This window comes from Macaca thibetana, chromosome 12 (assembly GCF_024542745.1).
Source record: "Macaca thibetana thibetana isolate TM-01 chromosome 12, ASM2454274v1, whole genome shotgun sequence".
NCBI classification, from domain to species: Eukaryota; Metazoa; Chordata; class Mammalia; order Primates; family Cercopithecidae; genus Macaca; species Macaca thibetana.
Genome location: NC_065589.1, coordinates 40,552,697 through 40,566,457, shown reverse-complemented (window position 1 = coordinate 40,566,457; position 13,761 = coordinate 40,552,697). Strand labels below are relative to the sequence as shown.

The window sequence follows — 13,761 nt, the reverse complement described above, 5'->3', positions numbered from 1 at the left end:
TTTATTAGTTTATTGAATAGAGTCATCAGCATTCTCCTTTTAAGGATCTCGATTCCTTTTGGCATTTTATCCCTCTAACTCTAGACTTTGGGGGACAACGAATTCATCTTTCTGAAAAATTGGAATTCAGAGCATAAAACTCTCATCCATCCAGATCCATCTACGTAAGCTTGGGAAAAGAGGGGCGCTGAGCCCACTTGTTTGTAGAGCTGTCAGGGCAGAGGTTGTCAGTAAAGAGTATCAAAGTACAAGCTCAAACCTTAATTAGATTTCCCAAAAATGATTGCATCTCTTTGTTTAAAATAAGAAAGAAAGCATCTCAGCAGTTTTCACATTGTCACTTTTCTCCTTTTGTTTAAACTATTTCCAAGCTAGGGAGAACAAACATCCTTTCTCACATGCCTTATCTTGGGTTTTGTTTTGTTGCTTTGTGGGGCTTAGAACTTTGGTGGTATCCTAAAAATCCTGTTAAATTGGTGTTATATCCCTTTTTTCACTTCTGTTTCAACCTATACTATCTCTTGAGTTCAGGTTTCATAAGTTTACAACAGTATAAATTCATATTTGATCTTATGTATCCTAAGTTTATCTCTTTTGGATTTCAAAGAGTAGCCTGTAATTCTAGCACACTAGGATTTGGTTTGAATAAACCTGTGTTTACCCCCATCTGTTTCCTTGGTGGTTTCACAGATGGTGTTCATATCCCCGTCAGCTCTCCTCTTTCAGGACCAAAAACAACATGCACACACACAAAAAAACAAAAGATAAAACACCTGTAGACACACTATGTTTTGTACAAGGGTACAAAGGTAACCTTTTATTTCGTGTCCTTCTAAGCCATACCCTACCCTGCCTTCTGTTTAAGGCTGTCGTCTGCCTTTGTATCACTTGCGTCTGGCACAGTTCCTGGTACATAGGAGCCACTCAAAAATAAATCAACAGGCTGGGCGCAGTGGCTCACGCCTGTAATCCCAGCACTTTGGGAGGCCAAGGTGAATGGATCACTTGAAACCAGGAGTTCAAAACTAGCCAGGGCAACAAAGTGAGATTCTCTCTCTCTCTCTCTCTCTTTATATTTGTGTGTGTGTGTATATATATGTATGTATGTATAGTTTTATATATATAGTTTTATATATGTGTAGTTTTATATATATGTAACTAAATCTGTCATTGACATTAAGATCCATATTCTGAATAGAAAAAGCCCATCTCCTCTACATAGAATTCCGAGATTGCACTTGATTTATTTTCAGTGATAATGAGATGGAAGTTCAACTGATTTTTCCCCCACAACTCACACAGTCTCTGGGCATTTCCTGCTATTGGTCATTATGATTTGGTTTTTCCTTCTCTGGAAAAGCTTTGGGTCATGTGCAGACTTGGGGATGTCACTAGGCATCCTTCTTAGAGATCTCTCTGAGGCTGACAAGTAAGATTGGTCTCCACACCAATGCCTAAGAGAATTCGCTTTCTGCATTTCCCCATCAAGAAAAGTGCTCTTGACTCCCTACCCTGCCTTTGTTTCTTGTTTCTAAAGTCAGCTCTCTTTTCCAAGACACTGCAACAGCTCACCTAGTTCCATGCCTGTGCTCACTCTCCCTTCTCTCTCTCTCTCTCTCTCCCCCGCCCTCTAGTTTTGTAAATAGCTTTGGTTGTGGAACTTGATTCAAAGGCTTTTTGAAGATCTAAGCAAACTTCATCTTCTGGTTGAGCCTTACCCACAGGATTACTTTGTCTGCCCCAAAACGCCCTAGACAATTTAAGGCTAATTTCCTGAAAGGGGTTTGTTTTTAATTACAAAATGAGGGCTTTTATTTGTTGAATTTTCACTGCAACTATCATTTATTCCAATAAGTCTGTATTAATTGATGTCTTGGCTGCTAGTGACACACAATATCTGCATAGTTAATTTGTTTTCCTTTTTTCTTTATATTATGAAAAATTTCAAACATGTAAAAGTAGAAAGAATAGTACGATGAACCTCCACATACCTATAGCAAGCTTTAACAATTACCTCCCCATTCTCTTGAGAGGGTCTTTTTTTTTTTTTTTTTTTTTTTTTTTTTGAGACGGAGTCTCACTCTGTTCCCCGGGCTGGAGTGCAGTGGCACAATCTCGGCTCACTGCGACCTCTACCTCCAGGGTTCAAGCGATTCTCCTGCCTCAGCCTCCCGAGTAGCTGGGATTACAGGCGCCTGTCACCATGCCAGGAAAATTTTTGTAGTTTTAGTAGAGACGGGGTTTCGCCATGTTGACCAGGCTGGTCTTGAACTCCTGACCTCAGGTGATCCACCCACCTTAGCCTCCCAAAGTGCTGGGATTACAGGCTTCAGCCACCCACCTGGCCGAGAGGGTCTTTTCAAATGGTAAAAACAGCCAATGTCTTTGAGTTTTTCTACGCACAGGGTTTAGGATTATCTCATCCTTACAACATCCTCATGTAGTTGGTATAGTTATTATTCCTGTTTGCAGATAAGGAAATAGATATCAGGACTAATAGGACCCCTTTCACACATGAACTGCACTTTCAAAGAGGCCTAGTCGTTTGGAAATCCAATAAAGCTGCATTTAAATCCCAACTTCTAGGCCAGGAGCAGTGGCTCACATCCATAATCCCAGCACTTTGGGAGGCCAAGGCTGGAGAATTACTTGAGCCCAGGAGTTTGAGACCAGCCCGGGCAACAAAGTGAGACACCGTCTCTATAAAAAATTAGCAGCCAGGTGCGGCAGCTCACACCTGTAATCCCAGCACTTTGGGAGGCCAAGGTGGGCAAATCACAAGGTCAGGAGTTTGAGAGCAGCCTGGCTAATACAGTGAAACCCTGTCTCTACTAAAAATACAAAAAAATTAGCCGGGCGTGGTGGCGCTCGCCTATAGTCCCAGCTACTCGAGAGCCTGAGGCAGAAGAATCTCTTGAACCTGGGAGGCGGAGGTTGCAATGAGCTGAGATTGTGCCACTGCACTCCAGCCTGGGTGACAGAGCGAGGCTCCATCTAAAAAAAAAAAAAAAAATAGCCAGGTGTGGTGGTGCGTATCTGTAGTCCCAGCTACTCAGGAGGCTGAGGCAGGAGGACTGCTCGAGCCTGGGAGGTCGAGGCTGCAATGAGCCATGATCACCTGACCGCACTCCAGTCTGAGTGACAGAGTGAGACTCTGTCTCAAAAATGAATAAAATAAAATAAATCCTAACTTCTTCCTTACAGGCTGTGTGGCTTTAGGCAGGCTATTTAACCTCTCTGAGGCAGAGTTTCCTCATAGGGTAATAATATTTCCCTCATGGGGTCACGATGAGGATGAGATGAAACATATGGAAAGGGATTCACACAATGCTTGGCAATAGGCAACCCCCAATACATTATAATCATTACTGTTGTACTCCCCTGTCCCTTGCCTTGAAAGCCATTATAAAACAGAACTTGGAGCTTGTATACAATCTAAGGGTTTAGACATGGAAAAAGAGAAGCTTGAAAAGCAGGAATAATTTAAAGGAGGACAATGGGTCAATCTACCAATTGTTCCTTCCTTTCCCATCCCCAACCCCCAATTCAAGCATCCCTCTCTCTGCCTCCCAAATATCCTCCATGCCTTCTGGAGTGTTCACTGTGTTTCACTGCTTAAATTTCTAACTATTAGAGATTATTTTGGGTTCCTCATATCTCCTTGTGAAAGTTTCTTAATTGCTTTCCCCCTATACCTAAGGGAGCACAGCTGAAGGCCTGTGGGCAGAGAGGAGGCAGGGAATTTGGGGGCCAGGAGCACTGTGTTGGCAGGGCCCCACGGCCCACAGCACAGGGCTGCAGAGGAAAATTTAGAGGTTGGAGGACAGAAGAGCCCAGTGGAGGGGAAGGGGTCAGGAAAGTGTGGGGACCCAGGAAAGAAAAAGAAAGGACATTTTTCTTTCTCTTCTTCCAGCCTCCTGCTGTCATGCATGACCAGGACTACTTCAACTCCATAGTCCGGCTGAATCTGGGTTAGATAAACTTTTATGGGAGAGTCTGGGAATCAAAACACCATATTTTTTTTCCTAATAAAAATCAACTGATTTAAAAATGACCTTTTCACAGTGGAATCAGTTTGCAAGTTGAGATTCCCTGTCTGTCGGTTGTCAGATTGGAAAAGTCCCACCAGACCCAACAAAACAAGGAAGTCACACAGTTTTGAGTTCAAGTTTTGAGTTGGAAGGAGCTGAGGAGTTGTTCAGATTTCCCACCTTTCACCTCTCGACCTCCCATCTCCCAGTCTAAAATAGAAGGTGTCATCCCTCAAACACAGGCACAGTTCCGGCCTGAATACAGCTAGCCACCCCCTCACAGAAAAAGCTGGCTTCTACCTCCCTTGGGGCAGAAGAGATCACTATTTTGGCTTGAAATTTTTCTCCTCCAGCTCCTAAGCCAGATAAACAGTGATTCTGTTGTATCAACAAAGCACATAATAATGTCGAAGACAGTAGCAGTTAGAACTCACAGATAAGATTTACTTATAGTAGAAGCTCTGGAATGAAAGTGTCCAGAGTTTCGTTCAGAATTCCCTGAAAGAGAACAATGAGCTTAGCCCCATTTTCTAGGTAGGGAAGTGGAGGTACAGAAAGAGGAATGGCTTAGCCAAAGTCACGAAATGAGCCCCTGACGGAAGCGAAGACTGGAGGTTGCCATGTTTCTCTTTCAAGGCTCATGTTTGCTAGCTGTTCGGCTAATTTGCTGAACACTCAGGAGGATGTCAAATCTCCTTCTGTAAAGTTGAGGACATTTAAAAATAGATGAAGACCAAAACTCCTGACAGGAGGAGAATAAGAAAGCTCTTCTTTGGCTACCAAACTGTGTCTCCACCGTGCCTACTTGTAGAGCCCTCGCAAAACGGCTCACTCAGCCCATTTCACCAGCACCAAATTGCCTGTAGAATGTAAAAAGTGGGCCCAGACCTCACATGGCCAAGAAGAGCAGGATGAGCCCAGGTGACAGGCGCTGGACTGCTGGGCACATTTGTGTGGGGTGGAAGCCCCCTGTGGCTCTGGGGTTCTGCTGCTCCTCAGAAAGAGGCTGTGCGGCCAGGCTGGGTTGCTGAGCTGAGATCCCAGGTGTCCATCTGACCTCCTGCACACTGGAGGCCTCCTCCCTTCCAGCCAGGGAAACCTAGACAGAGACAGAACCTCAGAGTGAGGACTTTAGGGGTGGCCAGGGTGGTTGGCCTTGCCACAGACAGGGTGCCCTCCAAGTCAGCCTGAGGTTGACAGTGTATATAACGCCTGGCCCACTCGGATCCCCTCCCTAGGCAGCCCCATCTCAGGGAGCCCAGGGAGTCCCAGGCACACTCAGCCCCACCTCTGGCCCCATTCCCATTGTCCGCTTTTAGGTCCGTAGGCTGTCATGGGCAAGGAACAGCTGGGCCCGGGAAGACCAAACACGGGGAAAGTTGGCAGGCCCTTCGCGCCTGCAGGAGGGGTCCCTTCCAGGATTTGGTTCCCCTACCCTAGGAGGGGATGGGAGGACAGGAAAGCTCAGAATCCCAGCCCTCCTTCTCCCTTAGCCCCAGTGACTAAATCTCTCAGATCCCTCCATGCCCCTGGGACTCAGAGCCACCAAGGGGAGTCGAAGGACAGACTATCAGCCAACGAGGGGAGCCCGGGGTCAGAGGAGCGACTGACTCTTCCTTTTGTTTACTCACAGGAGGCAGCAAATGCCCTGTGTGCACAGAGGTTTGATGTGGCAACTTGAGAGACCACCTAAGGGTTTCAGCAAAGGCTCCCCCCACCCGCTCTTCAAGCATTAAGATAATGGTGGGGTGTGTTCCCCAGCATATTTCAGATCTTGGTTACAAAGGCCCTCCTCTTTTCTGTTTTCTTCCTCCAGCTCAGCTTGCCCACAGGTTCCCGGAGCCTCTTGGCAGCCTGTTCTCCGGCAGAATGAAGTTGTGAGCTGCGTGGGAGGGAGTTAGACAGCGAGAGTGTTGCAGCCTCCTTAATGAGGGACAATCACTCTTCTTGGAGCCATTAAGCTGCATCTACAAAGATGGGGAACCCCAATTAGAAAGGAGTGGGAGAAGTAATGAGGAGGGCCCGAGGGACACCTACAGGACAGATCTTTATCTGTGGTGGCTCTGTGGGACCCAGGGTAGAGACGTAGCCACTTGGATTTAGAATTTCATCTCCTGCTTAAGGTTAGACTTCCCAAAGTCTGTTTGGAGAACCAACCCGTGGTAGTGACCATTTAAAATATACCAGCTGAAAGGAGGAGGAAAAATTACTGGGGAGAAGGGTTTCTCCCTGGGTCTATAGTTCAGATATTATAATTCAAGAGTAAGAAAGGAAACAATAAGAGGTGTCTGTAATTTTAATGGATGTTCTCTTTAAGTTTTGCCATCTTGTATATGTGTGTAAGTCTAGATGTTTGTACGCAACCAATAGTGCTCTCTTTTTTCTGTGTGATAGCTCAACTGAATCATATTGTGTTTACAGCAAGATAATAATCCTGGATTTTCCATGGCTCACTCTGTCAGAGTATAAGATTAGCTCTTGAATTCATTAACAGGCATCTCCTTTTAAATGTCAGATAACTTTTTAAATGCCAAGTACTTACGCAATGCCTTCTGTGCAATTCAAATCAGCTTTACCAAATTAACTCGTTAATCTTTATTGTTTCATTTACTAAAGAGAAAGGCTTCCAGGTGTTTTTAGCAGAACATAAAAATACTAAAGTATTTGCAGTACAATATAGGTGAAGGGATGGCTTCTGTTTTTCTGTTAAACATTTCACCATTCCATCAGTTTTTTTGGTTGGTTGGTTGGTTTGTTTGGTGTGGGGTTTTTTTTTGGTTTTATTTTGTTTTTAAGACAGTCTTGCTCTGCGGCCCAGGCTGGAGTGCAGTGGTGCGATCTCAGCTCACGACAACCTCCGCCTCCCGCGTTTAAGCAATTCTCATGCCTCAGCCTCCCAAGTAGCTGGGACCACAGACATGCACCACCACGCCTGGCTAATTTTTGTATTTTTAGTAGAAATGGGTTGTGCTGTGTTGACCAGGCTGGTCTTGAACTGCTGGCCTCAAGCAATCCATCCACCTCAGCCTCCCGAAGTCCTGGGATTACAGGCATAAGCCACCGCGCCTATCCATTCCATTAGTTTTTTAATCATCTCCACCACAGTATTCACATAAAAAAAAACCTTCAGGCATCTCTGCTTTCTTCAGTTCCCCCATTTTCCTTCCCTTCCATTTAACCTTGTGTTTTCTTCGCCCTCCTATACCTTTAGAGACCTTGACTCCTGATCACTGTTTATTTTTCTGTCTTTGCTCTCAACATACCATAGAGCTACAAGTGTCAGTTTTGATTGCTCTGCCACTCGGAAAACAGAAGGGTGCCTCACAGGGTCAGGGATGGAGCCCAGAAGGCTGGGGCAGACAGGCCTAGAAATCAAGAATTCCACTTTCCTTTTAAAAGATTCCCTGCTTAGCTCTAAATAATCAGACCAAGAGCCAGGCGCAATGGCTCACTCCTGTAATCCCAGAACTTTGAGAGGCCAAGGCGGGTGGATCACCTGAGGTCAGGAGTTTGAGACCAGCCTGGCCAACATGGCGAAACCCTATTTCTACTAAAAATACAAAAATTAGCTGGGCATGGTGGCACACACCTTTAATTCCAGCTACTCAGGAGACTGAAGCAGGAGAATCGCTTGAATCAGGGAAGTGAAGGTTGCAGTGAGCCAAGATCGCGCCACTGCACTCCAGCCTGGGCGACAGAGCAAGACTCTGTCTCAAAAAATAATAATAATAATTCAATAAATATATAATCAGACCACAGAGATACCAGCTACCCTGATTGCTAAAGACAGATTAATCCAGGGCTGGCTCCAGCTTGTCATCCAGCTCTCTGCTCAAATGTCAGCTCCTCAGAGCGGCCTCCTCTGACCACTCAAGCCAAGCGGCCACCCCCTTCCCATTACCCTCCCTCCTAGCACCACTGTGTTGTCTTCACAGACTAGTCACCACCTAAAGGCATCATCTTGCTTGTGTGTGTGTTTGTCTGACACACAGTAGGCACTTGATAAATATCAGTTTAATGGATAAATGAAAAACCACCCAAGCACATGACTTTCATTTTTATTTTTGTATTTGTTATTATTTATTTATTTATTTTTAGAGACAGGGCCTCACTCTGTCGCCCAGGCTGGAGTGCAGTGGCATGATCACAGCTCACTGCAGCCTCAAACTGTTGGGCTCAAGGATCTTCCCACCTCAGACTTCTGAATAGCTGGGACTAGAGGCGCGTACCACCACACCCAGCTAGTTTTCTTTACATTTTTTGTAAAGACAGGATCTCACTGTGTTTTCCAGGTTGGTCTCAAGCTCCTGAACTCAGGTAGTCCTCCTGCCTCAGCCTTCCAAAGTGATGGGATTACAGATATGAGCCACTGTGCCGGACCTAGCATGCGACTTTCTTTCCTGCTTTCAATTTTCTGACTTTTTCTTCTCACATCACTACCTCTTCTTTATATGTTTAATCGTTTTTTTCCTCCCATCTCCCAAATCCTCTTTCACTATCATTCATTCGTTAGAACACTTGAACATAATGAGCAAAAACAGTACTTTTCATTCCAGTGGGTATAGAGCCTTCACTGAAAACATTCCATCAAGCTAGAATTGATGGCCCCTGAACATTAGGGAGATGAGCCATATGGTAAGGAGAATTGTTTTATCGAAAGATTTATAGGTCAAGTGGCTTGGGGAGACTTTTCTCAAAGCCTCTCAACTCCCCACTCTTCAATCGGAGCCCCAAATAAGGAGTTAAAGTAATTTCAGCCATTGAAATTGGTCTTGACTATGCCTTTTGTTCTCCAGTCAAACATGAAAACTTCTCTTGGGGATAATGGAGAAATTTCCCTCAAATCATTATCATCTGATTTCTATTATTCAATCCAGTGATTCATGCATGATTGTGGAGGCTAGAAAGCTTGAAATGCTTTGTCTGAGTCTAGCTTGGACCAAATGCTTTCATGTGATTGAGAAATGGAGAGGGACTGTCTCACCCTGAAAAGCTAATCAGATATGTGACTGAGATGATAAAAAAAAAATTGGACGTGTGTTTATCCAGAACAATCTTTATCTCTAGCCACATTTCAGAGCAAAAGAAAAGGGTGTGGGTGTTCATTGGAATGATAACTGCTTGTGGGGACTCACCAATTGTTAATTCATCATTAATGTTTAAAAGTAATATAAATGTTATGGGAGGGAGACTTTATGACTGCCCAGAGAGATGGCCATCTGAGAGTCTCCTAGAAAATATGGAAATTATCAAATCTACTCTCAGTGATCTCATGACATATTAATGTATGTGACCCCAGCAAATTGGTACCAAAAATAATAAATAACTTTTCTCTTTGGAAATGAGGAACCAGTGCTCCCTAGAGGACTGTCTTCTGGAGGTCAACACATACTTCCTGTAAAGGTATCTTCATTGCTCCCTCCTCCTTTGAATTGAGGTGGGCCATAACCTGTTAGTTACTCTTTTGTTCAGCAAATATGTATCAAGTGTGTGTTCATTTCCAGACCCTGTGCCAGAAACTGCCGGGACAATGGGAATGGAAGAGCCATGGTTCCTGCCTTCAGGGGGCTTCCAGTCTAGAGGAGGAGGAGAGATGGCTGCACAAGCCTGAGCAATCATTTTGGGCAATGGCAGGAGGTGCTCATGCTCTGGGTGGTCACAGGGGCATAGGGAAGCCAGACTTGAAAGACGAAGAAGAATCAGAAGAAGGAGAGCGGGAAGGACACGTGCAAAGGTCTTGCTCCAGGAGCTCAAGGGCCGGTGTCCATGTGGCCCTCTGCACCTGCTATTCCCATAGCGAAGTAAACACTTCATGCAGATAGACCCTAGAACCTTCCTTCACCATCTTCAGAGCTTGCCCTGTCATTGCTTTTTCATGGGACCTCCCTTGACTCCCTGCTTAAAATTGCAGCCTCCACTTCCATCCCCAGCTATTCCTTCAGCCCACTTTGTGTTTTATTTTTCTCCCTATCACAAACCACCTTCAGACGTACTTATGTTCCACTTCCTTGTGAATTCTGTCTTCCCTTTCAATGGAATGGATGTGCACTCTTCATGAGGGTGGAGACTTTCGTCCCTTTGGGCACTGCCCTATCTGCTCTGCCTGGCATAGAAAAGACACCCAATAAATATTTGTTGTATGACCTAATGAAGCAGGAGAGATCATCTAGGGCCAGGCAGGAAGGGCTTATAAACCTTGTAAGCCGGTTGGCCTTCATCTTGAGGACAATGGCCTTTGAAGGTTTCAAGCCGAGAAGTGATATGATCCAGTATGCATCTTGGAAGGAGCACCCAGGTTGCAGTGTGGGGCATGGGCTGGAGTGCAACTTCAGATCCAACTGTGTGGTATCCTGAAACGTGACACCCTTTGCATGGCCCAGAAGTTTGGAGAGCCCCCAGGGCCTCCCAGACTCCTCTGTTAGCTCATTCTTCCTTCTCTCTCTGCTATATTTGTTCAAATCAGTCTTCCTAACATATCAAATTCATTTTTGTCATCTTGGAAATAAACTGGAATCTTGCTATAACCATATTTGCTGCAAAGCAGATTTGATAACCATTCATGGAAGCTATGTAAGTATCAAAAATATCTCATTAAAAAGGAGCCTTCAACAGATGGTAATTTTAGCTCTGCCATATAGTAGCTAATGGCTTTGGGCAAGTTGCTTAACCTCCCAGAGCCTCCCGGTTTCCTGTCTCTATAATGGGAGTAACAGTGCCCACCTTACAGGGTTGTTGTGAAGGTTAAATAAAATAATTAAAGCCCTGGGACCTAGGAAGGTCCCTTTTTCCACTTCCATAGGTACTAATAAATAAACACTCTTGGGCTGTTTTCTCTCTATAGAGTCCTCTGTGTCTTCAACAGTAAAATTAGGTGTTGCGTATTATTGTTTCAATGATTTAAAAAATTGCCTTCTGTAAATATTTGGGGATTTGGACTAGCTCTTATTGCACTGTATATCATTCATATGAAAGTTTGAGCTTTCTGCTTCTCTTCACAGGGAGCCCAGCAGTCCTTGGAGGCAGCAGCTCAGAAGACAGAAGAGCCTCAAAGTTGTATAAATAAAGGGCTGATATGTTCAAACAGAAAAGAATTTTACACGCGCAAGCTGCACATCGACATGACGCCGTTCCTGAAGGTGATCTCACACTGAGAAGACGAGAGGTTTTATAGACACAAACATAGGAATTCCAGTTAATACACTTCTGCATGGTGCAAAAACAGCTTCAGAAGTCCCTCAGAGCTCCTGCATTATCAGAAGGGACAGAAAATAGGCAGTTTGTAGCAGATGAAGAAAGAACAAATTAGGACAGTAATCACAGCCAGCCATCGGGGACAAGTCAGTCGGGTGTCTGGTTTGGGTAGTAGGGGACAGGGAACAGAAAGGAGAAAGAGTAACTTTAAACTACCTCATAAAACAGTCAAATATAATTCATTTTATCTTGACAGTAGCTAAAATAATTGTTACTGTTTTACCACTGTCACTTGGTAGAGTTGATATTACTACTGTAGAGAAGACTGATTCTTGAGTTAACTATTTAGAAGTCAACTGCAAATTCCTTTCTGGATATCTGGCCTTGCTTTCTGTTCTCTAAGAGTTCACTGATCTCCCAAGCTTAGCTTCATTTCAAGTTAAGGGTTCTGAGGGTTTCTATAGTGAGGATGGCATTTGTCCATCTTTGCAACACTCCCTTCCACCCCAGCATCGAACACAGCGCCCGACACATGGAAGGTGCTCATTAAATGCTCCATGAATTGGCCCATCCTTTTCATCCCACACCCTCTGGTTTAGGGCCCCTTTCCTACCCATTCTTTGCCCTCCTCAGAGCTTATTGAACTGGAAATAAATAGCCATGGAGTCAAAGAAACTGACCAGGAACATAGCCAGGCCTAGCATGGAAGGATCTCAGATCCTTCATAGTACCCTGGAGAAAATATTCCAGGCCCTTGATAAGAAATGACTGAGAAAGACAAGAATGGGGCAGAAGAAACCAAATACTTGCCGAGTGTATGATGGTGGCTCTATCTAGTGCCATAGCCTGGCAGGGGTTTTGGAAGTCATGAGGGTCACCCTCCTAATTCTCTGGGCTGCCCCAATCCCAGTTCTACAAGGTGGGACTTTGATTAAGAGTCATGCATTTGTCCAAAATCTGTCTCTGTCCACGACTGGGCCCTGCTTTTCAGGGCTTCCTCTTAGATAGGCTCTTCCCCAGGGGTGGCAAGCTGGCCACCAGCTTCTATTTCCCAGGTCATTCCAGAATTGAATGTAAACCAATGTGGGTCACTTATCCATACCCAAATGAAATGCCATTGGCCCACCCTGGAGCCACAGGGACTGAGAATGGGAACAGAAAGTATGTCTGATAGAGGAAAATGGGGTACTGAAAACTATAAGAAGGAATTTCAGCTACTCAGGAGATTGAGGTTGGAGGATCACTTGAGTCCAGGAGTTCAAGGCTGTAGTGTGCTATGATTACACCCGTGAATAGCCACTGTACCCCAGCCTGGGCAACATAGTGAGAACCCATCTCTATAGGAAAAAAAAAAAACTACAAGAAAGAAGAATGATTCTGGACCCCAAAAGAAAAGATATTTGCTACAAGTATTCAAAAAATATTGCCATGCTCCATGATTTATACTGTTGAAACTATCCCTTTTATTCTTAGCAACAGTTTAGTTCTTCACTTAGGGCTGAAAGAATTATGAATCGTACTTTCTGGGAGGAAATATCCCATCACAGACACCATTCATTAACCAATATTTGAACACCGGCTATCTACTATGTGCTTGGCAGTTTCTGGGCATTTGGGATACATCAGTGAAAAAAACAGACCAAGATCCCTGCCCTGCTCCAGGATAGTACAGGGAACAGACAACAGACCTAATACACAAGCAGAGCGTGTAGCATGTTCAAAGGTGAAAGCTGCTAAGGAAATGAGATAAGAAAGTGGCTCACGCCTGTAATCCCAGCACTTTGGGAGGCCGAGGCGGGCAGATCATGAGGTCAGGAGATCAAGACCAGCCTGGCTAACAGTGAAACCCCATCTCTACTAAAAATACAAAAAATTAGCCGGGCGTGGTGACAGGTGCCTGTAGTCCCAGCTACTCGGGAGGCTGAGGCAGGAGAATGGTGTGAACCCGGGAGGTGGAGCTTGCAGTGAGCCGAGATCCACCACTGCCCTCCAGCTTGGGTGATAGAGTGAGATTCCATCTCAAGAAAAAAAAAAGAAAAAAGAAAATATGGAGCATTTAAGAATGCAGAATTCAAAGTGGGGAAATTTACAGTAATTGCTTGTATATTTAGTATCCACAATGCTTTTGTGTTACACTTTTTTGTCCAGCAATTTTGGCACAGTATTATAGAAGGAAAAGTGTTGTCATCTCTAAGGCCCACTTTCCTGTCCACCTCCCTCAAGACTCATGGAAATGGCAACTCAGCCTGCTTCCAAAGGACTCACAAAGTACACACTCAGTACACTTTCTGACTCCCAGGCCAGTCTTTGCCCCAAAGACCATGCCTTCTCTTGGAAATGTTCAGTGTTCACAGCTCTCTCTAGATAGACCTTCTCCTTATGGATGTGGTAGCTCCCACGTTCTTAGGGATTGCCATGTAGTAAGACACAGTCCCAGGGTAGTACAGACAAAGATGATGAGTTCAAACAGAGAAGAGCACACAGGCTGTCCTCCACTCCTGGAGCTGTGTAGAAACCAACTCATCCTCTACATTCATTC

The 13,761-nt window shown here is 44.7% G+C and overlaps 1 protein-coding gene across 2 annotated transcripts in view; it reads left to right on the top strand.

Moving 5' to 3' along the window:
• KIAA2012 (KIAA2012 ortholog) overlaps positions 1-13,761 on the top strand; it is a 139,823-nt gene that overhangs the window by 77,573 nt on the left and 48,489 nt on the right. For both annotated transcript variants that reach the window (XM_050750808.1, XM_050750807.1), the window contains exon 14: positions 11,030-11,167. In XM_050750808.1, the coding sequence (XP_050606765.1) occupies positions 11,030-11,167 (138 nt within the window). The remainder of the gene's footprint in view (positions 1-11,029; positions 11,168-13,761) is intronic.